This window comes from Schistocerca gregaria, chromosome 8 (genome assembly GCF_023897955.1).
Source record: "Schistocerca gregaria isolate iqSchGreg1 chromosome 8, iqSchGreg1.2, whole genome shotgun sequence".
Classification (NCBI taxonomy): domain Eukaryota; kingdom Metazoa; phylum Arthropoda; class Insecta; order Orthoptera; family Acrididae; genus Schistocerca; species Schistocerca gregaria.
This window is the reverse complement of record NC_064927.1, coordinates 162,831,325-162,854,998: the sequence shown is the minus strand read 5'-3', so window position 1 is coordinate 162,854,998 and position 23,674 is coordinate 162,831,325. Positions and strand designations below refer to the sequence as shown.

Sequence of the window (23,674 nt, the reverse complement as noted above, 5' to 3'; positions counted from 1 at the left end):
CACACAATAAAATTGTTTGGTTGACAGATACTGCACTAGTGGCATATATTTTTAAATTTGTAACAAATAAAGAAGTATAATCTGGATTAGCCCTACACAGCTGCAACATTTCTGCTGCTACTGAAAATAAATTGCCACTCTACATTCCTTCAATGGGGTATGGCAGTATTTTCGTTTGGCATTTCTGGAAGCAAGCTGAAATACTATGGTGCAGAGATTTGTGTGTACTGTCAGCAGTATACGTGAAAATAAATGAAAAATTGTGTACCTTTTTAGTTTTAAAGATTGTTAGAAGTTTGGCTGTCCTTTGTACTAAACATTTGTCTGTTGCACATGAGTGATTGTTACATTTTTTGGTAGATGTTTGTAAATGCCCAATATGAAAGTGAATGAAACTTTCTTCACTAAAACTGCCAAAAATACTGTCTATGCTAACTTAATGGATTTAGTACATACTTTATAATTTTTTCTTTCCTAGGGAGAATCAGTTCTATGATAGCCGTGTTGTAGGAAAATACTGTGAGAAGAGAGATCCTCATCTAGCTTGTGTTGCATATGAACGGGGCCAGTGTGACAGAGAGCTAATTAATGTTTGTAATGAGAACTCTCTTTTCAAGTCAGAAGCCAGGTAAGAACCAAATAAAGAGGTAATTAGTTTGAAAACTTCATAGAATTTTCTTGATTTAATATTGTGTACATGTTGCTTTGTTCACGATGCTTGGGAATGTCAAGATTTTTGCTGTGTAGTGTATTGTTGCAGTTTTTAGTGTATTATGTATGAAACTTTATTTTGCTTTGTTCAGATTGGCTGCTTATTTATTCCCTTTTTGTAAATTTCTTTGGCATCATCCTGAGAATGAACTGCTTTGTGAAGCTGAACATTTGGAATAAACGCATCTATTGTCTTTAATATTATTAAACACACACTCTTCAAACTCTGCATAATGTGGTTTGGAACTTAATGTTACTTATTATTGTTAATGTGGTTGAGCTCTGTTCCTTCATAATTTTTTCATGTAAAGTGCCTATGAAACTCGTATATTAGTGTTGGGCAGCCCATAAATTTGTGTGTGTGTGTGTGTGTGTGTGTGTGTGTGTGTGTGTGTGTGTGTGTGTGTGTGTGTGTGTGTGTGTGGGGATACTGAAATTTGATTAGTGCTCATTTATTTCGTCTTTAATCTAGTATTGCGTACATGGACTTGAAATTTAGAGGGGCAGGGACATTACATGAAATACACAATTACTTTTCAAAGCAAGGTTTTCAGATCAGGATTATTCTATTCTACAAAGGAAAATGCAGGATGGGCTGTCACAATCTTATGAAAAGGATTCTTACTACTCGCCATATAGTGGAGATGCTGAGTTGCAGATAAGCTCATTTTCTGACAGAATTTTTGTTGTGCAATCTGATGCAGCATCTCTGCTGTATGGTGAGTAGCAACTATCCGTTACATAACAAAATTACTGTATTCTGTGCCTTAATGGAAGTTAAAAGCTCATGAATTTGGCAACATACACCTGGTCATGAGCTTAAAATTAGTGCTTGTGTTTAATTACAAGAAGTATTGCATTGTGTAGGTAACTTCATGCAAATTAAAATGCTTGAAAGGTACTTCGCAAAGTAAATGGCTTTTTACTACGTGAACAACTTCAAACGCAGTTCGGAAAATTTTAAGAACTCTGTGGTGGTTTCCTCCTCCCAACAAAGAAAGATTTTGATATTAAATGCTGCAGTCCCTTCAAATTGCGTAAATTCTTACAAGAATTTGAGGATATTAAAGGGAAGAATTGCTGGACTTACTGTTGATTGTTTCCTGTACTGTACCAGTTACATATTTACTTCATAATAGTTAAGAATTGTAAAAACCAATATATTACTTACCAGATTTGCATACAAAGAAGTTAATCAAACCTTAATTGCATGGTTATAAATTTGTTCGGCCACTGTCTAAGATGTGTTTCAGAAAGCAATTGTCATGTTAATAGTGCATACTGTCTGAGAAGGTATTTCACTGTGGCATGTTTCTATTGGTCATAAAATTTGATAGCTTTGTTAATGTGTGAAACAAGTAATGTAGTACAGAAGTACTTTGCTAGAATCAGTGGAGTATTAATACAAACATAACAATTTTATTTCAATTACTTTCTTTTTAGTATTGCTATGGGGATTTAGTTACCTTAAAACTAATGATCATTACTACATTTTTAATTAAGGTGTGTGTGTGTGTGTGTGTGTGTGTGTGTGTGTGTGTGTGTGTGTGTGTGGGCCATGGAAACAGCATAGTTCCATAATGCAATGAATTTATTTTCAGGTATCTGGTTCGAAGAAGGGATCCTGAACTCTGGGCTGAAGTACTGAATGAAAACAACCCATACAAAAGGCCTCTCATAGACCAAGTGTGTATTAAACCAATTACTTTAATTGGCCATTTCTTAAGAATTCTTTAAGTAAGACTGACTTATTTTTTGTCTGATTTATGTTTGTTTAGGTGGTGCAGACTGCATTGTCAGAGACCCAGGATCCAGAGGATATATCAGTGACTGTAAAGGCCTTCATGACGGCTGATCTCCCGAATGAACTTATAGAGCTACTAGAAAAAATTGTCCTAGACAATTCTGTGTTCAGTGACCATAGGTTTGTATTAGTGTTGCCAGTGTGACATTCAAAATAATCAACACTCTGATTAGAGAATATACTGTTAGTGCTGTGAATCTATCTATCTTTACAGAAACCTTCAAAATTTATTGATCCTGACAGCCATAAAAGCTGATCGTAGCCGTGTAATGGAATACATTAACCGGTTAGATAACTATGATGCACCAGATATTGCAAATATTGCAATTAATAATCAGTTGTATGAAGAAGCGTTTGCAATTTTCAAAAAATTTGATGTGAACACTTCAGCAATCCAGGTAGAGTGCACATCTGAGCATCCAGTATAATGTCAGTAATGTGAAAGTTGTATACATTCAAATTTCTTTGTAGGTATTGATTGACAATGTACAAAATCTTGATCGGGCATACGAATTTGCTGAAAGATGCAATGAACCAGCTGTTTGGAGTCAGCTTGCAAAAGCTCAATTGCAGCAGGGAATGGTTAAAGAAGCAATAGACTCATTCATAAAAGCTGATGATCCATCGGCATATATGGATGTTGTGGAAACTGCTCACAAAACAGGTAAGACTATGAAGGTGTGTGTGTGTGTGTGTGTGTGTGTGTGTGTGTGTGTGTGTCTGTAAGATACTCAGTAGGTGAGTGGTTAATAGAAGAAATTTCAAAACTGTCTTGCTCAGTAGATTTTTTGATTCAGTGCAGATAACTGTATAAAAATGTTGGCATAGCTGACCTGTGTTCAGCTTCATACAGATCAGTAAACAAAATGAAACTTTGCTGCAGGAAGCTGGGAAGATCTTGTAAGATACCTACAGATGGCTCGTAAGAAGGCAAGAGAATCATACATAGAATCTGAACTAATTTATGCATATGCACGCACAAATAGACTGGCTGACTTGGAGGAGTTTATTTCTGGACCAAACCATGCTGACATTCAAAAGGTAAAATACCACAAATTGATACTCCACTGTTATTTATGATAAAGGGTGGCTAGCAATCCTTGAAAACTGGAAAAATGTGAGAAATTAAAATGAAGTTGCGGAATTTAAAACACTCTCTTCTATTACTTTCACACAAGTCAATATTTCTTCTTAAACACACTTAGCATGCGGCTGGTGCACTGTTACAGTGCTGGCAAGAGAAGGGAATGTGCATGTGGACATTGTTACATCCAGCCAGGTACTACAATTTTCTGTGGTGTTAAACATTTATTTACAGCTCCCACAAACTTCAGTGAGGTCTGCACACGTCATAGTTTGCCCTGTTATTGCTTGATGGTAATAGCGATATCAAAACAACTCTTCAGTTCTGAAACCTTTCTTATAGTCTTTTGTTTTGTGGGTGTTAGCTGATGTTAAAGTTCTGTTTTGTGTGTTTTTTAGTTGATTCTGTTTCAAAATGTGCAGTTAAGAGGAGAAAAGTGGACAGCAAATGATTTACAAAGTCCTTGACTAGTCTGCGGATGATAGAAATGAACTGTTTGACATGCCATTTGAAAATAGTAGTTAGACTTCTTCAAGATGAGTTAGTGCATACATTGTTAAATTATTTTTACATATTGTGTTGTTCTGGTAGATTCTCAGCAGGTAAATTGTGAAATGACTTTGCGAAAGATTCCAGTGAATGTGAAGTTGGACTGTCTGTGTTTTAATTTCTGTAACCCTCTACTCCTCTACAAATGCTAAATTTTGTTTGATCTGGTGTGTTGTGTGATTATATAGATGAAAATGTGCACTTTCAACTACTTTTGCGATAATTACTGTTAAATTGAAGTTCTGTCTGTGTAGTCAGGTTTAACACTAGTGATAACAAAACATTCATAAAGTAGAAAGTTCAGTATACCTAAAAATGTGATATTCCAACAACACGTATGTATACACAAGTTGTAAATTTGTAAAAATCGCATATTATTGCAAGTTCACAGGTAACTGCAGCTACCTAAGAAACCAGCAGCATATGGATTAGGGAGTGTTATTGTGAACTCGAGATGGAAAAAAAATATTGTAAAAAAATGTACTAGATGCACTCTCTTTAGAGTGGCAGGCTAATAAGTGGAAACTGTTATACAACAGGTCATAGATTTCGACAGCATCCAAAGAAATTTTTTCCATACTTTTGAATGAGTGTTGAAAGCTTTGATGAATTAAGGAACATGTTAACCTTGTTGACACACATTTCATTCACTCACAGGCAAACTCAATGTACAGTCATGGAATTGGCATCCATGTGACCTGGAAGAGTTAAACTGTGTTTAGTTTTTAGTTTTGTGTGCAGCAATGAATTAAGATGATACAGTTTACGAAATTGCACTTCCTGATGATACATAATTTCTGACATGCAGGAAAAGTTATTGATATTGAAGTTAGGTGAACCAGTGTGAATGAAATCTTGAAAATGCATCACATTTTCATCTGCTCTGAACGGAAACAGTTTCCCAACTCTTAGTTTCCAATTAAGAGATTTCAGTTAAAGTTGACATGCCATAGTCAACTCACAAAGTTGTCGCGTATGTCATTTTCTTAGGAGAAACAGGTCTCAAGGTTTGTAATTAAGCAGTTACTAACATTGCTAATGTTCTTTTGCTCTGTAAAAATAAAAATGCATTCTTCACTTCATTCAGATGACCTACTGTGCTGACGCAACCAAATAGGAAGTGGAGACTGCACGGAAAGTGGCGATATGATCATTCACGTGTGGCTATCAAATCCTAACAATACAATGACATTCTTGTTATGGGCTTATTTGTGGGTTGCCAGAAAAGTGTCACAGGATTGTGATGTCTAACATGTGCATATCTTGAATGGAAAGTCAGTGAGAAAAATTGACGTTGTGTGCAGGAAAAAGTTTTCCTTCATGTTTTTGGTCCCTCTCTCCAACACGGCTTCGGAAGTTGACAAAATATGGCTGGCCCTGATGGTCAGAGCATACGGCAAGGCTGGCACATGTAAATAATTTGACTGCCCATGCGTCTTCACACTACCAATACATGCTGTTGATTTGTATATACACAAATATTATAGACACACTTTGTCATAATGTCAGCTAATGAAATGAGTATAAAAGCTATTCCATTCTGTGCTGTTTCATCAGGGTTTGTCTCGTTGCTACCACTTAATGTTACTGTAAAGTTAAATTGTTGGTATACAAGGTGGTGGTGGTGGTGGTGGTGGTGGTGGTGGTGGTGGTGGTGGCGGTGGTGTTTATATTTGATAAAATGTGAATAATTTTTGTGATTCCACCATGGGAAAAATAAGACATAAGAGCCTATTGGGCTGCTTATGTAGTAGTTTCTGTGAGTCAAGAGAGGAAATGTTGACACAGATGCTATGTGTACGTTTTGCAGCAGTACAGCAATAAACATTTATTTTATGGAGCAAGCAGCTCTTACCAGTCTCATACATTCAAAGAAACCCAAGGAGATAAGAGGGGAAAGGGAAAAAGTCATTGCCCAAAAAGGTAGGTTCCTAAAACAATATAATTCGTTGAATATATAAATCATTTGTTATTTCAGTCTTAAATTGTAGAAACATTTTACTAATTCATTTATTTATACAAACACAAATGCTAGAATTAACTGGGGCTGAAGTCTACAAACCACAGTGAAGGGGTACTTCCCATTGTACCAGTTATTAGGGTTTCTTCCCATTCCATTCACCTATAGAGCATGAGAAGAATAATTAGATGCCTCTGTACATGCTGTAACCTAATGTTGCCCTTAAAATTTCTGTGGGAGCAATACATAGGTTAATATATTCCTTAAGTTGTCACTTGAAGCTGGTTCTTGAAACTAAGTAAATAGGCTTTCTCAGGATAGTTTTGTCTTAGTCTGCTAGTTGAGTTTCTTAAGCATCTCTGCGACACCCTCCCACAGATCAAACAAGTCTGTGATATCTCATTTGCCCTTCTGTGCACATTCGGCATCCTCTTATCCCTGTTGACATTATTCTCACAGGATATAAAGTTTTTCTTATTGTGAAGTGCACAGTTTTACATTTATGAACATTTAAATCAAGTTTCCAATCTCCGCATCACTTTAAAATCTTAAGATCTGACTAGTTACGCAGCTTCTTTCAGACAGTACTTCATGTTAGGTAGCAGTATCACCTGCTACGTCTGATGCTGAATTAATGTTCTTCACAATGTCATTAACATAAAATGTGAACAGCAAGGCCCCCAATGCACTTCCCTGGGGCACAGCCACACTAAAAGCTACTTCTACATCTGAGAATAATTCTCCTTTCAAGATAAGATGTGCCCTCTCCAACAAAACATCCTCAGTCTAATCACAAATTTCACTTGATATCCCATATGATAGTACTTCTGACAATAATTGTAAATGTGGTACTAGGTCAATTGCTATTTAGAAATAAAAATATTGCATATACCTGACTGCCTTGATCCAAAGCTTCCAGTGTGTCATCTGAGAAAGAGTGTAGAGTTTTGTGTGATTGATGTTTTTGGAATACATGCTGGTTGGCATGCAGGTCATTCTGTTAGAGATGCACCACCTCATTATGTTTGAACTTAGAATATGTTCTAAGATTCTGCAACCAGTTGTCAAGGATAGTAGAAGCTAGTCTTTTGGATCACTTCTACTGCTGTTCTTGTAAGTGGGTGTGACCTTGTTTTCTTCCAACCACTGGGCATCATATTTGGTTGAGGGGTAGTATGGTTAGAAGAGAGGTAACTCTGTCACAAATTCAGTATAGAATCTGACAAGAATTCCATCGGGCCCTTCAGCTTTTATTCTGTTTTAAAGATTTCAGCAGACTCTAAGCACTAATATACTCATATCGCTCACTTTTTCCATGGTATGAGGATTAAATTTGGGCAATTTTCCTGTTTTTTCCTTCGTGAAGGAACAATTGAAAATGGAGTTAGGCATTTCAGCTTTTGCTTTGTTACCCTCAGTTTGTTAATGTCTCATTTGCAAATGACTGGTAACCAGCATTGGTGCCACTACCAGCATTGGTGCCACTACCAGCATTTACATACCACCAGAATTTCTGAGGTTTTTGGAAGATCATTTTACTATATTCTGCTGCAGTGGTCATGGAAGGCTTCGCGCATTTGTCTCCTGACAGTGTTTCTCTATCTAATGTAGGGATGCGATCTTTAAAATTCACGAAAATTTACTGAAAAAATGAGGTACTATGCAAACAATTTCATAATAGGTTCAGCAAATTCAATGTTGCCAATACAGGTAACGAAAGAGACAACATATTTTGTGCAAGATATGAAAATAGCCTTGATAGGCTATTAAGACCATGTCACAATTGTTTAAGAAAGTGAAAAAAATTTTTATTGCAAAAATCTAAAATTTTCTTTCTGTTTGCATAATTTCAGCTATGGAATCTCTTCAGCATATGCAACATACTCCTTGACCACTCACTGCTACTATCTTTATAATTGTTAAAATGCAAAGCTTCTTTCATGAAGTAAGTTAATGTAGAGATTTTATTTCAGAAAGCACTGTCATTGCATGTGACCCTGAAAATACTTCAATGTCTGAAAGATCGACAATCTACAAAGTCGTTGAAAGCTGAAACATAATCACTGAAGTCAATCACGTGATCAGATGTCAATTCTGAAATACTCTGGTGTCTTCGTACTGTACCGAACCATAACTCATTCCGTAGTTTTTTGGAATGTGCGTCCATATTTCCACTGATGTTTCCCGATTCAAAGATAGCAAGAAAAATGCAGCTACACAGTAAAACTGGTATATAGTAGTCAGTGGCACTACTCCCCATTTTACCAAAGAATAGCTATCATTACTCAAGTGTTTTGAAGGTATATTTGTAAATTTGATGACAGTTTAAACACTGTTCCACAAAAAGCACAGATGGATTATCAATTTAAGGTTTTGGAATCTAGAAAAATACTTCGTTTCTTTTGCATTGCATTTCTGCTGCTGATTTGTTGGTGGGCCTGAAAATCTTCTGTTGGCATGCATAACAGGAATAAAAATTTGAAAAGTATCACTGGATGGCTGTAATGTAAAGTTTAAGGTACTCTAAGATTTTAAGTGCAGAGATTAAGAAAGCTTTTAGTGGGATGTCACTTCTAGACACAGTTAGTTGTGGGCTTTGTGCAGCACGTGGAGCATTTAAGATGGGTATAACAAAAACTAATTGGAACATTATTGCCTTTCCAGAAAGCATTAAAAAAAAGTGAATAGCCCATCAGAGTTACACTCTGCATCTAGAGCAAGAAATGCAAATACACATTTTAGGAATATTGGCCAAAATAAGACAGCATTCGCCTTTGAAGTATAAGCTTACACAGGGGATTTAATGTTCAGACCCATAAATTGCTGTCTATACTCCTTGGCATGAAGGCTAACTGTGTAAAACAAGAATGTATCAATTTTGTAGTTGGTTGCATGTAAAGAATGTCCTTCAAACTTACAATAGGTTTGAAACTCGTTTTGATAAAATGGATTTAACACGCAATTCATGAAAACCTTGCAGAAAATTTTAAGAATTTTGTTAAAAAGATTCTTATCCCATGGCAATGTGTGAACTCAAGTGTTTATTTGAAAAATCACCATGAAGAAACCCTGGTTGAAATATAGTGAATTTATGATTCAGTCCAAGATGCAGGAAGTGCTGAATGTTTAGCAATCAAAAGTTTTGTACATTCTGTGCTGGTCTATGCCTTTGTCAGCACACTGGTCATAATAGGAAACATTGTATAGCAGGCTACACTCAAATAACACCCCCTGTGCAGTGTGCATATAGACTGCACAGCCACTGTCAGAGTTCGTTCTCTCTCTCTCTCTCTCTCTCTCTCTCTCTCTCTCTCTCTCTCTCTCTCTCCCCCCCCCTCCTCCTCTCCCCTCTCTTCTACTCCAGTATGTCACATTGTGGTCTAATCTTCCATAGTGATAGTCATTACCTCGCACCTTAGCTAGCTGTGAAGTAACGTAAGTTGTATATAATTGTGCCAAGGACACTGACAAGATTAAGGAATTAGTACCTATTATTTGATTGATGTTAACCACAAAACTTCAGTTTCAACGTCATTGAAGTTACACCATGTGTGCATTTTTTGTTGAGAGGAAACTGGCCACCTATCATACCACCCTCTCCTCATTCAGCCAGGAACCACAAAACATTACAATAAAGCACATCCACAACGCATAATGCACAGTCTTAGTATTAGGAATATTTATTTAAACTGTGGAACAATAAAGAAACAAAAATGGAGAAATCTCATGGAAAAATGCAAGAGAAGTCAAATTGAAGAACTGGAAATACAGAAAAGGTTTTCAGCAGATGTGGCTGAAGCAGAAAAATGAATCTGTTAAGGGGGAAACAAAAACAACAAATGTGGTATGTTTCATGATAGAAATGTTTTTCTTTCTTTTACTATTTTGTCTTACTGGATGAACTTGTTTGAGTGATCTTAGTGTTTTGGGTGCCATGAAAGGATTTGGCAAACTGTTTTGTAACTATACTTCTATATATAGACACTCGGCTTAGCAAAATCAAACAAGTATTAAGAACCTCATATGAAAATTTTGTGTGTACAGTATATTAAAAAATGCTGAGCATTAAGCTACAGATACTTGGTGAGAACAGTGCATTATTGCTCTCTTCGTTATTTTCAGTTCAGATATAAAACATTGATGCAGGCACCTTTTACTGTAGAAAAGTTGGATGTTTATCAACACATTTAGATAATAAGACTGGAAGGTGGTATTGTTTACATACTATAACAAAAGTAAGAAACTTCAAAAGCATAAAATTGAGCCTTGAAAACCTGTAAAAACCTCTAATTTTAATTTGTGCCTCAGCTGACTGTGCTAGCCACCCTGTTACTGGGAAACCAACTTTTGTGATTAAGCAACTCTAAATAGTAGTCACTGTAAAATACAAAAATATGTATTTTCACAGATTGGTGATCGTTGTTTTGATGATGGGATGTATGAAGCTGCAAAATTGTTGTACAACAATGTTTCAAATTTTGCCAGGCTGGCCATTACTTTAGTACATCTGAAAGAATTCCAAGGAGCTGTCGATGGGGCAAGAAAGGCAAACAGGTATCTTTGTTCTTTTTTTTAAGGATTTTTTTTTCTGTATGTACTCTATTTATTGAGTAATGTGTGTCCATAAAAGTACATCCCTTACACAATTTGGTGGTAATTTTCAATAGCACGAGAACGTGGAAAGAAGTGTGTTTTGCCTGTGTGGACAGTGAAGAATTCAGATTAGCACAGATGTGTGGCCTTCACATTGTTGTTCATGCAGATGAATTGGAAGATCTCATAAACTATTACCAGGCAAGCTACATAAATTATGCTTAAATTTGTTAAAAATTTTCAGTAGCAGGAATGCCAATATTTGTTTTGTTTTCCTGTTTTCATTTCAGGACAGAGGCTATTTTGAGGAACTGATAAATTTGCTAGAAGCTGCTCTTGGCTTGGAAAGAGCACACATGGGAATGTTTACAGAACTAGCAATTTTGTATTCAAAGTACAAACCTGCCAAAATGCGTGAGCACTTGGAACTGTTCTGGTCTCGTGTAAACATACCAAAGGTTAGAAATTTGGGAAAGACTGTAAAACTTCTGGTTTTGGATGGATAAATGTGTAACTAAGCAGACCAGTATACCCCAATTGTACACTTTCTTTTCAGGTTTTGCGGGCAGCAGAGCAAGCTCACCTTTGGGCGGAACTAGTATTCCTGTATGATAAGTACGAGGAATATGATAATGCTGTAATAGCAATGATGAACCATCCAACAGAGGCCTGGCGTGAGGGACACTTCAAAGACATAATTACAAAGGTAATAATAGTAGACACTGATTCTTTGTTTGCTGAATTTGTAAAAAACAGACATTGTAAATTTAATGCAAAATGATTGCATTGTCACATACCTTATAGAAATTAATGTAAAATATAGTCCATGTATTAATTATGTAACGTGTGCTGTTTCTGTAATTATTCCATTAGGGTCTGTTGATCGCAAGAAACTTGAAAGGTTGTGCGCAGTTTATCAGGACTACAAAGACGGATAAAAAAAATCATTGCTGTATGCACCAAATGTAGTAGTTGCACAAAGAAAGACCTATGCTAGAAATGTTTTTTCATAAACTGTGTTGCTACTGTCCAGATCTGTTCAAATAGTTTAGATTCCATTTTATGTTGCAGGTTGCAAACATAGAGCTGTACTACAAGGCCATTCAGTTTTATCTAGATTACAAACCCCTTCTGCTGAATGATGTGTTGTTGGTGCTGGCGCCGCGTATGGATCACACACGTTCAGTCAACTTCTTCACAAAGGTATACACATTTCTTCATAATATCAATTTCATTTAAAGTTGAAACTTAAATCTGTTATTTCATGTATAGTAGATTGAAAATAGATTGGTCCTCTCATCTTGGGTTAAATGACAGGCCCTTTCTTTTTAACTTTTTCCAACTTACCGCCCCCCCCATAAAAAAGTGAAGAATGACAAATGTTGACAGCTAGAATGTGGTGTACTTCAGTGTCTGTCAAATGTACTAAATTTCTTGCACAATGAAGGGAAGTACCGGCTAGAAACTATTGTAATTTTAGAGATCGCTAAATAACTTGACCAGACATGTGGATTAAATAGTAAAAATGGCCTCTACTGCACTAGTATATTAGAAATAATGTAAATCAAGGAACAGTGTGGTTGAACTGCACTGCATGTGATATAAAACAAAGTACTTTACTATGGCACAAAATCTGCTTCAGGTGATGATGGTGCTAAATTTGGTTCTGACTCTGTTTAAATAAAAAAATACTCGCCAAATTTTGTCAAGAATACCATAATTCATGTGAACTTACATTATGTTGGATTGAGATCACATACATGAAAGTTTAAATGCAAGACAATTTTTACAGCTTCCAGTACAACCTACAAATTTTTGCTGTAGGACTGGCAACTGATAATCAACATGAATGATATGATTATTGAGTTTCTTCCGGCGTATTTGATGATCCAAAAATCCACGGGTGTACTGCTGGTCTAGTGTCCAGGTTGTTGGACACTGTAGACCGGCAGTACACCGGTGGATATTTTAATAATGAATATTATACATTGCTAATAAATAAGCAAAATGACTACTGTTTGTGCAAGTCATTGGTAGTCAGATCACTGGGAAAAGCTAAATCTCCTACATTTAGCAGTAGGCATATGGAAGAGCCACATAAAATTATTAGCTAAAGCAAGTGGCAAACTGAACAGTCGAAAGAATTGTAACAGTTATTCACTCACTAAGGAATATTCTTTGGGGTCCTTACCAACCGGTATCACTTAGGGAGAGGTAAAAAATTTGATTAGATAGCATTTCAATGTTATATCATGTGACCATTGTGTGAGCATCACTGAAATGTCCAACCAGCTACTGTGAAAAACTTAAAAACGGAAGTGTAGTTACTCATGCAGTATACTACTAGTAAAATTCAGTGTGTGCATTTTAAAAAAGTTAAAATTTTCTCCTCCCTCCTCCTCCCCTACCTCCTTCTCCCCAAATAGAATTGTTTATAATTTTGCACTGCCCATGACTAGGCAAAAAGTAAGATTGTGGTAAGTCTTTCAGCTTATGCTCTACAGTGTTTTACAATTGTGAATGTCAGAAACAGACTTCCACTGTAATGCTTACTATCCCTCTTATTTCCAAAATGTAAAAATGTTGTTGCAGGTAAATCACCTTCAATTAGTGAAGCCATATCTTCGTTCTGTTCAGAGTCTGAACAACAAAGCTATCAATGAAGCCCTAAATAATCTTTTAATAGAAGAAGAAGATTATCAGGGTTTGCGGACATCGATAGATGCATTTGATAACTTTGATAATATTGCACTTGCACAGAAGTTGGAAAAACATGAACTAATAGAATTCAGACGCATAGCAGCATACTTGTACAAGGGCAACAACCGTTGGAAGCAGTCTGTGGAACTATGTAAAAAGGATAGACTATTCAAGGTAGTAAGATGCAATGAATATTTGTAGCTTATTAAGAATTATAAATCTCTACACTCACTGTTCAGTAATATGAATTTTGATCACATGGCTGTAGTTAGTGTTGGTAGCAATAATTAGCCAGTAATATTACTGTCGTAATAGCTGTTCCATAAATATAATATATATAACTAGTCTTTGGTAAAAAAACATAAAGCATCAAAATTATTTTCACAGGTTTGTGTAGCAATTTTTCAGTTACGTAATAAATTTCTGCCATTTGCAACTAGCAGAAAGTCTTGTAGTATTATAAAATGTGGTAAAAGTAATTTTTACAGTTACATCTAAATATTGTTTTTCACAATTTGTACAAAATTAGCTCAACTCCCTGACTGCAGTAGACATCAGGCACTCAGTTCAGTGGGCCTGCAGTGCAGTTGAATGCTACAGTAGTGGAGTTCAGTGGGCCTGCAGTGCAGTTGAATGCTACAGTAGTTGAGTTCAGTGGGCCTGCAGTGCAGTTGAATGCTACAGTAGTTGAGAGCTGGTGTGTGTACGGTGCAGTAGGCTGTTTAAAAATTTTGTAATACATTGAGTGCAAAACTTTGGTATATGTGTGAACAAGCTAGTAAGATCATAGGCTAAATCTTTAGGTGATATTGGGAACATTAATTGCATTAAAAATTCTGATGGCGTAAGCACATCTGTAAGCATATAGTTTTATCCCCACAGTATGTCTCATTACTGTTGGTTAGCAAATGACTGGAGACTTCTTGTGCTGTTTCTTCTATCAGCTCAAAGAAACATTGCAGTGACTTAATAATACTCAATACAAGACAAGCTAAAAATTACCCAAAATAGACGGACTGGCAGTGTGATGGACAGCATTCTGTGGCAAAACTGGACATTTTCTTAAGTTGTTTGGGGATGAATGTAACTAAAGATGCAAAAAACCAGATTTGAAACTAATGTTGTATTAATGGTTACTTTTCACTTAGTCCAGATGTTAAATGTTGTACTGTCACCTCACTGAGCTTTGGGCATTACTTTAAAGTTGAATCTGTGATAATTGTTGGTGATCCTTTAGTCTGATAACCATAAAAGGTATAATTTTCCTGAAGTCTAGTCTTCTGTGACAGTGAAATAGGAGAACTATAGCTTCATGTACATCTAAACAAACATTCAATAGTTACATGTTGGGCACGAGTCATTTATCCACTTACTGTTCCTCTTCTGTCCCACTCTTGAATAGCACATGGAAAAGTTAATTGCTAAATGTTTCTGTGCTAGCTGTTATATCCTATTTTATGAGGCCATTTCTCCTTACATAGGGGAGTCGTCAAAACATTTTCATATTTAGAGGGGAAAAGTTAGTGATTCAAATGCTGTGAAAAGATCTTGTCACAGTGGAAAATGCCTTTGTTAAAAGGGGGAGGGGGTGAACTAAACTTTATTACCACATAAACAGTAATACAAAGCATCCTGCCATTCTTTGAACAGTTGAGTTTCTCCAGCAGTTGTATGTGGTAACGATCCCATACCGTGGAGGAATGTTACTGAAGAGGAGAGAGAAGTGCAGTGCAAGCAGCCTCTTTGTTTTAAAAGCAGAACACACAACCACCCTACCAGTCTTTAGTTTGCCTTCCCCACAGCATTTTTTAAATTTTATTTTTTGTGTGATTGTTCCTATTTGTAGTTCATAATTGTAATCCTGCAGTATTTATTTAAAATTAGTACATCTAAATTCATGTGATTTGGCATGTAACTGAAATTTAACTTATTCAGTTTGTCATTATCAGACAACAGTTTGAGGGGCTCAGATGCTCCTATATTGTTTATAGAGTAACCCTCAAGTGAGTGTGCCATTTTTCATAGCACAAGCAGGTATGCTGCAACTTTTTATCTAAGTGTAGCATAGCGGTCTTTGTTACCAGGATAAACATGCCTGAGCAAAATCAGTTTAACTTTGTTTCATTAAACAATGACTGACTAACCAGACAGACAACTCTATTGCCGTGTAAAAGTTACTCCACACTAATGACTTAGTTGAAGCATCAAACAGCACAGTTCCATCAGTTCCTGTCCGCTGCTTATTTGATTACTAATTATCTCATAGGTTACAGGTGCTGCTAGTTTGAAATGTGGGTCATTTTCTTGCAAGGATCATAAAGTTCTCACCTAGCTCACTGTTCATTTTATAATACTGCTGCTCACTTAGTTACAGCAACACAACTTACTGTGTTAGCTGAAACAGTAATGGTGTAATAAATATGAGGTTGCAGTTCAAAAACAGTGGAATAGTAAAAGACAATGTTATTTGTGGTTGTTACATTTTAAACATAAGTCCACACACTTGTAGGTTGAGAACAGTAGAAGGCTATAGTAATTCCTTGGGAAACCCTGATACCACTTCTGTTGTTTGATCACTTTCTGTGGGTTAACATGAGCTGTGGCTTTTCAAGCAACTGAGATATTTCAAGGAAAGGCATTTGATTAGAAGCTATTTGCGAGGAACAGTGTCAAAAGGCTTCCGAAAATCTAGAAACAAAGAATAAATTTCAGATAGCCTGTTGATAGCACCCATTAGTTCGTGTGAATAAAGTGCCAGTTGTTCCACAAGAACAGTATTTTCTGAATCTGTGTAGTCTGTGTAAATAGGTAGCTTTTCTATTTAGAGGTATTTCCTCTGTTAAGACTCGATGTGCTCTTAAATCATACTGCAAATCATTGATGTGGGTCTGTAATTCAGTAGACTTCTATTTACTTCGTTTTGTACTGGTGACACGTGACCTTCCAGTCCTTAAGTACAGATTTTTTGTTGAGTGAGTGATTGGATATAATAGCTAAAAAGGGAGCTACTTCAAACACATACAGTAAAAGCAATCTAATTGGTACACAGTGTGGACTGGAATGCTTGCTTTTAAGTTATGTAAACTGCTCACTTGCATCAAGGATTTTTACTTGTAAGTTAGTGTTGACAGCTGTTTTTACTTCAAATTTGGGAGTATTTACCTTGCCCCCTTTCAAAGAATTACAGAAAACTGTTTAATAATGTTGGTTTAATGGCACTGCTGATGGTAGGATTACCTTGCTATGTTGCAGTTGATGTATTGTCAGATCTCAAAATTGCTGAACGGTTAGTATATTGCAATGAAGGCAGTAAACTACAAAGTTGATTACATACTTTTGTCCTGTAATTCATACTTCATTATAAAGTTGCCAGTGACCCCCCCTCCCCCCCCCCCCCCTGTCTGTGTCTCTCTCTGTGTGTGTGTGTGTGTGTGTGTGTGTGTGTGTGTGTGTGTGGGGGGGGGAAGAGAGAGAGAGAGAGAGAGAGAGAGAGAGAGAGAGAGAGAGAGAGAGAGCTAGCTTTTAGTAGACACTCTACAGTGCAAATCAGTAGCTTATTCCGATTAGAATTAGTGTGAAGTTAAATTCTGCATAAATAGTTTGTCTATTTTTTGATAATTCTTCTGTCTTTTCTTAATTTTTCAATAAAAATGTGTGCAATAATTGACATAAAAAATACTGCGTGTGTAGGTAATATCAAATCTTAACAAGACACGTAATATTATAAAGTTCGTGACAGGGTTACTGGGTGTGTTACTATGGAGAAAAAATAGTTTTTATGAAAAACTAGTGTCGAACAAATACAGTATTTATATAAAATTTGTGTTTTTACAGGATGCAATGGAGTATGCAGCAGAATCGAAGAATGCAGAAGTAGCGGAAGAGTTACTTGCGTGGTTTTTGGAAAAGGGAAATCATGATTGCTTTGCAGCTTGCTTATTCCAGTGCTATGACTTGCTTCATCCAGATGTCATCCTGGAATTAGCTTGGAGGCACAACATTTTAGATTTTGCTATGCCTTACCTGATTCAAGTTGTGAGAGAATATATAACAAAGGTGAATTCATGTTACAGTGACTACCACTTTTGCTTCTGTTTTGTCCTTCCACATCAGTTTGTCTGGTTGCCATGTGATTTTGTAAATAAAGTTGGGATTAAAAAAATTAAAATTACTTTCCAAATACATGTGCTGAACTATAACACAATTCTTAATTTTTCTGCAGGTCGATAAATTGGAAGAGGCAGAGTCGCAGCGGTTGGAAGAGACTGCGCAGCAAGATCATAAACCTATGATCATGCGTGAGTTTTCATAATGTCACTTAATAAGAAAGACAGTACATCTTAAACGACTTCGAAATGTTCTCCCTCTCGTTCGCTTAAAAACAAAAACAGTTTGCCCACACCTATTTGCTAGCTTATATGTAATACAGTAAACTGTAATACACAGTGGAAAAAGCAGTTGTAATTGTGGTTGCTTACCAGGCAAGACCTTCCTCTGGTGCTTAACAAGTCACATTTTGTCTCATGGCTACCAAATTCCTCATTCATTTTTCTCCTGATTCATATCAGACAACGATTAAGCCTGTATCATTATGTCAAAGCATTGCAATTTAAGAGGAGGAATATAACAGTGCGTTCACTTTGGCTTTTAAGAGTGGTTCTTAAATAGATAAATTGGTCTTCCTTTATGCATGAACATTCAGATATCTGCAAAGTAGTTTTTGTCCTGCTGAGGAGAGATATTCCAAATGGGACAGAAGTAATTGCATAAAAAATAAAATAAAAATTGGGCTTAATGTTACAAACTTGTTTGTAGTCAGTGCAAATGATAGTTCACATGATTCTCCATTTGTAGCTCGAAGTGGCTCACGTATGAGAAATTTTATTCAGACATGAAAGAAATCGGAATTGGCAATGAAATTAAAATTTAGGGCAAGAGCAGATGGTGTTCAAGAAATTTTAAAATCAATAAAATTCTTCAGAGTTTGAGGCCGCATTGTCATCTGTAAAATTCAGACGTTTTGGCAACTGCTGCAAGATGCCTTCCTCAGGGTGTATAGCTAACTGCTCAGTGAGCACCAGTTTGGATACTTACATACTATGGCAGAGTGCTGTCATTAGATGTGAGGATGAGGAGGAAGGGTATTGATTCATTTTATTGGTATTAGTAAGGTGTGTTGTCATTGGCAGAAATGGGCATTTTCCTTTACTGCTTGTCATGGGTGGAAATCGGCGAATGGGAGACTGAGTGGAGACTAAAGCGTAGCGTTGTTTACTAACTGCCTAGTATCGACTAGACCGCATCAGCGCTCTGTGTACTCTCCACCACTGTGATCTACCGCACGCCTGTTGCTCTGCGAGAGCTGTCCTTTAGCAAAGTTGTCACAGCTGGCAGTCAAGACACTGGATGTCAGTACCCATCTTCTCTATTCGTATTGTCAGGTTACTTGGCTAACTATAACCTCTCAAATCTTCCTTCTCAAACTAAACAGCTGTTTCGCCAGTATGCAAGCCTCTCAAAATTAGATCTTCATCGTGCACCTTTCCTGATGTTCAGCCACCACTGATATGTTGTATTGATTGAGGCGGATATATCTCTCGTTAAGTTAACCTCGCACTTATTGGACACAGTCCCACCTACATACACCAGTCCACATTTGCACCAGATTTCATAAATTCCAGTGGCATGAAACTTGTCAATTGTAACTTTGCTGGCTGCAGCAAACATTTTTATGAAAGCATTTGAAGAAACAGGACTCCAGTCTGCACCATTACAGCCAGAACGCTGGCTACAATATGTTGACACCTTTATCTGGCCACACGGAGAAGAGATTCAGAACTTTCACAAACATCTCAACCAGCAGCACAGTAAAATTCACTCTACCATGGAGAGAGAAAAGAACGGGGTATTGAATTTTCTCAGTATGGAAGTTTACCGTAAGTCAGAGGATGCTTGGACACAGTGTTCATAGGAAGCCCTCCAACATGGACAGGTACCTGCATGCATCCTTCCACCCCCCATCCTACACAGATTAATTCAGCCGTGCCAGCTTTAACTAAGAGAGCCTACAGGATCAGTGACATACACAACCTGCAAGCTGAGCTAAAAAACCTCGGGTCCAATTTTGGAGCCTATGGTTATAACATGAGGATTATACACACAACCATGGCGCCGAAGGAGGAGGCCACAGGGAAATATAGAACGAAGCACAGAACACCGCCATGCTATCATATGTGCAAGGGGTTACTGAACATCAGGGTAAAATTGTTGGGCAGGCATTAAGCTGATTTTTTGTAGCATCAACAAAATAAGACATTCTGGCCTTGATGAAAGATAAAATTGACAAGTTTCATGCTGCCGGAGTTTGTGAAATCGGGTCAGAATGTGGACCGGTGTGCGCAGGTGAGACTGGGCATTTAATAAGCACAAGGTTAACTGAACACGAGATACATATATCCGCTTCAAACAATACAACAAATCAGCAGTGGCTGAACATCAGGAACAGTGCAGGATGAAGATTGAATTTCGAGAGGCCCGCATACTGGCGAAATAGCCATTTAGTTTGAGGAGGAAGGTCAGAGAGGCTACAGAAATAGCAAAGTGACCTGACAATATGAACAGAGAAGACTGGTACCGACTTCCAGCATCTTAGCTGCTGGCTGTGACAGCTTTGCGGGACAACTCTCGCAGAGCAACAGGCTCGCAGTAGGCCCCAGCGGTGGAGGGTACACAGTGCTGAGGGGGCCTAGTCGACACTAGGCAGTTAGTAAACATTGCTACATTGTAGTCACCACTCAGTCTCCTACTCACGGATATCCACCCATGGCAAGCAGTAAAGTAAACTCCAATGGAAAATGCCCATTTTTGCCAATAACACGCAATACAAAGACCAATAAAATGAACTTTTAATACCCCCCTCCTCACCCTCACATCCAATGAGAGCACTCTTCCATGATATAGAAGTATCCAAACTAGTGCTCATTCAGCAGTTAGCAATACACGCTGAGGAAGGCATCTTGCTACATTCACCAAAACGTTGGAATTTTACAGATGACAATGTGACCTCAAACCCAGAAAAACTTTGACTGTGACAATGGCCACAGAATCCTACGTTAACAAATTTTAAAATGTTCTCAATTCTTTAAATTGGTTTCGGAGGGGGTATAGTCTCAAAGCAAACAACAAAATTCTCTGCCGCACAGAATGCCTCCACTACAGTACGAATGTAAGATCTTTGTGGCACATGAATCGTGATCTGCTTAGCTGCTTACCTTGATATACATAGTAAATTTATGCTAACAAGGGAACCTCCCATCGCACCCCCCTCAGATTTAGTTATAAGTTGGCACAGTGGATAGGCCTTTAAAAACTGAACACAGATCAATCGAGAAAACAGGAAGAAGTTGTGTGGAACTGTGAAAAAAATAAGCAAAATACACAAACTGAGTAGTCCATGCACGAGATGGGCAACATCTAGGATAGTGTGAGCTCAGGAGTGCCGTGGTCCCGTGGTTAGCGAGACCAGCTGCGGAACAAGAGGTCCTTGGTTAGTCTTCCCTCAAGTGAAAAGTTTACTTTCTTTATTTTCGCAAAGTTATGATGTGTCTGTTCATTGACGTCACGGTTCACTGTAATAAGTTTAGTGTCTGTATTGCAATCGCACTGCACAACCGTGTGATTAGTAGACGAAAGGACGTCTCTCTCCAATGGGAACCGAAAACATTTGATCGCAAGGTCATAGGTCAACCAATTCCTCCACAGGAAAACATGTCTGATATAGTCTATACGACACTGGTGACGGCATGTGTGTCACATGACAGGAATATGTTGTAGACCCACCTAACTTGTACACTTGACGAATGGGTAAAAAGATTCTTCTACCTTGTCCGATTTAGGTTTTCTTGTGGATGTGACAATCACTCCCAAAAGTGTTAAAAACATGATTTTGTCACATAAACTGCAACAAATGAATGCAACAGTTTCACAGGTGCAAAGTTTTCCTTGTGCTCTGTCAAAACATATGTTTTTAATGTTTTCAAATTTTTCCGTATGTAGACTGTCAAATCCTGCATATTTCCAAGCAAATCTGAACATGTCCTGGAATTTTGGAGAGTGAAGTAGCTCATGTGTGAGTGCCTGAACTTTAATAATTGTCTGAAAATAAAAAATTAAACTCGAGTGAAGACTCGAACCAAGGACATACCATTCCACAGCTGCTCATGCTAACCACGGGACGAAGGTGCTCCTGAGCTCGCACTATCCTTGATGTTGCCTAACTTGTACATGTACTACAGTTTGTATATTTTGCTTTTTTCATGGTTCCACACAACTTCTTCCTGTTTTCTCGATTGATCTGTGTTCAGTTTTTCAAGCCTATCCACTGTACAAACTTGAAACTAAATCTGAGGGGAGTGTGATGGGGAGGTTCCCTTGTAAGTTAAAACCTTAGTTATTTGTAACTGACTTAAATTTTTGGTAAATGCACAAAGATTAAACAGAAGTGCTGAGTAATGTTTCCTCCTCATATGTTCAGGCTGTCATAGAAAAATTAATTTTAGCTCTTTATCACTATATTATTAATTGCATATTATATTCTAATATATGTTTACTTAACAGCGGAACCCCAGTTAATGCTGACGGCTGGTCCTGGAATGGTTGGCCCTGGATATGTTCCTGGATATACCAATGCCTATGCGCCTGGAGTGCCCTATCAAGGGTATGGAATGTAAATGGCTGCTGTGTTGCCATGAAAAAGATCAGAAAAAATGAATTTTAAAAAGTGGTGTCCATAACATCCATGTCCGATTAGTTACTGTTAAATGTTGAAGCATTTAGAGAGGATTATGGTAAAGAGATTAATCAGTTGTTATTTCAGTGAGGAGTCCCATTTAGAATAGGGACTGAAAGTTCAGATGTGGGTGCAATATGAGCTGTGTTGAATCATCTGTTAAAACATTTTAGAAGTATCACAGAGATGGAAGCAAATTATTGTAGATAGCTTACATGGAGTGATCAGCTGAAATGTGTAAGATGTGGATATAGCTGAGATTTTTCTGTGGACTATATCTGCCTGTGCTTATTAATGTGCAAATGTATAAAAATCATAGATAAATTTTGAATTTTTGGTATTGCTGAGAGGCGTTAGAAATAGACAGAGGGTTATTGAAGTGAATGCTAGAGATAACATTGAGTTGACACACGTAATTGTGTTAAACTGTTCTCTAATCTCTTCCTTGTTCATTGACTGTACGGTATACTGTATTATATATTTGTGAATGTACTGCAATAATGTAGACCAGTGACAATAGTGTTCCCATCTCATTTAATTTCAAATTGTGAGAAACATTAGTTAAAGTATAAAGTTCATTCCGTGGCTGTCTGTGAAGTTGTTGTGTGCAAGAAAGTGAAACTAAACTGGTGAGTGTGCGTGTTAAATGTGATGCTGCTTGGTGTGCCTTTCCATCTTCATTCCATTCTTCGGTGTGGTGGTCCATTCCATATACAGTGTTCATACATTACTTTCGCATTCAGCAGTGTGAATAAAGGGGTGAATATTGCATTACTCTGCGTGAATAGTTAAGAGGGTGTATTTTGTGTTGAAACTCTGTTTAAATGTTTCGTTACAGTATGCTTTGCACCCTCATGACTATTGTTGCATGAAAAAATTATTTATTGTTGATGATGTGAAAAATTATTGAGCAATCAATATAGAAAAATGTTGACTCACTTAACTCTTTTGTATACTGTATTTATTTTTCTGATTACTGGTATTTGTTGATCATCTATTTACATTTATTGTCGTTATAATATGGAACAGCAAAAGAACTTATTTACTGCAGCGACTCCTGACTGTTCATTGTAAAGATAATAAATAAATAATTTAACTGTGGCATTTGTTTTTCTTTTCTTTTTCATACATAAGAATAAAATTTTACCTTTTAATAACAAGTAAATAAAATCTTAATATACTTAACAATAAGAATTAATACTTGCACTACTCTCATTCCCTATGTTGAAGGCCACTTGCTAATATCCATGGGAGTGCCTGGCACTGTAACTGCTACTTCAAACCACATGCATCTGGGAGAAGCTTTGTCACTGATGGTCATATGCAGCTTGCGGGGAGGAGAAGTCGTATCACATTTGTGAGGCAGGGACCTAGTTTAAACCCAGTCCTTCACACTGCTATTAATCTACAGCTGTCTTCACTGATTTTTCCCAAGCTTTACAATGCTTCTTGTGTGGCTGTTTGAAGAATATTAGAAGTTCCTAA

At 37.1% G+C, this 23,674-nt stretch overlaps 1 protein-coding gene across 1 annotated transcript in view; it reads left to right on the top strand.

The window, feature by feature from the left end:
• Window positions 1–23,290, top strand: part of LOC126284984 (clathrin heavy chain) — a 137,536-nt gene extending 114,246 nt beyond the window's left edge. Inside the window, exons 18-32 of the mRNA XM_049984274.1 lie at window positions 479–628; window positions 2,313–2,397; window positions 2,490–2,635; window positions 2,730–2,913; window positions 2,987–3,179; window positions 3,399–3,556; window positions 10,517–10,662; window positions 10,776–10,902; window positions 10,992–11,159; window positions 11,258–11,407; window positions 11,773–11,904; window positions 13,294–13,575; window positions 17,236–17,457; window positions 17,624–17,699; window positions 22,018–23,290. Of these exons, the coding sequence (XP_049840231.1) occupies window positions 479–628; window positions 2,313–2,397; window positions 2,490–2,635; window positions 2,730–2,913; window positions 2,987–3,179; window positions 3,399–3,556; window positions 10,517–10,662; window positions 10,776–10,902; window positions 10,992–11,159; window positions 11,258–11,407; window positions 11,773–11,904; window positions 13,294–13,575; window positions 17,236–17,457; window positions 17,624–17,699; window positions 22,018–22,130 (2,332 nt within the window). The 3' untranslated portion in view covers window positions 22,131–23,290. The remainder of the gene's footprint in view (window positions 1–478; window positions 629–2,312; window positions 2,398–2,489; window positions 2,636–2,729; window positions 2,914–2,986; window positions 3,180–3,398; window positions 3,557–10,516; window positions 10,663–10,775; window positions 10,903–10,991; window positions 11,160–11,257; window positions 11,408–11,772; window positions 11,905–13,293; window positions 13,576–17,235; window positions 17,458–17,623; window positions 17,700–22,017) is intronic.
• The last annotated feature ends 384 nt before the right edge of the window (window positions 23,291–23,674 follow it).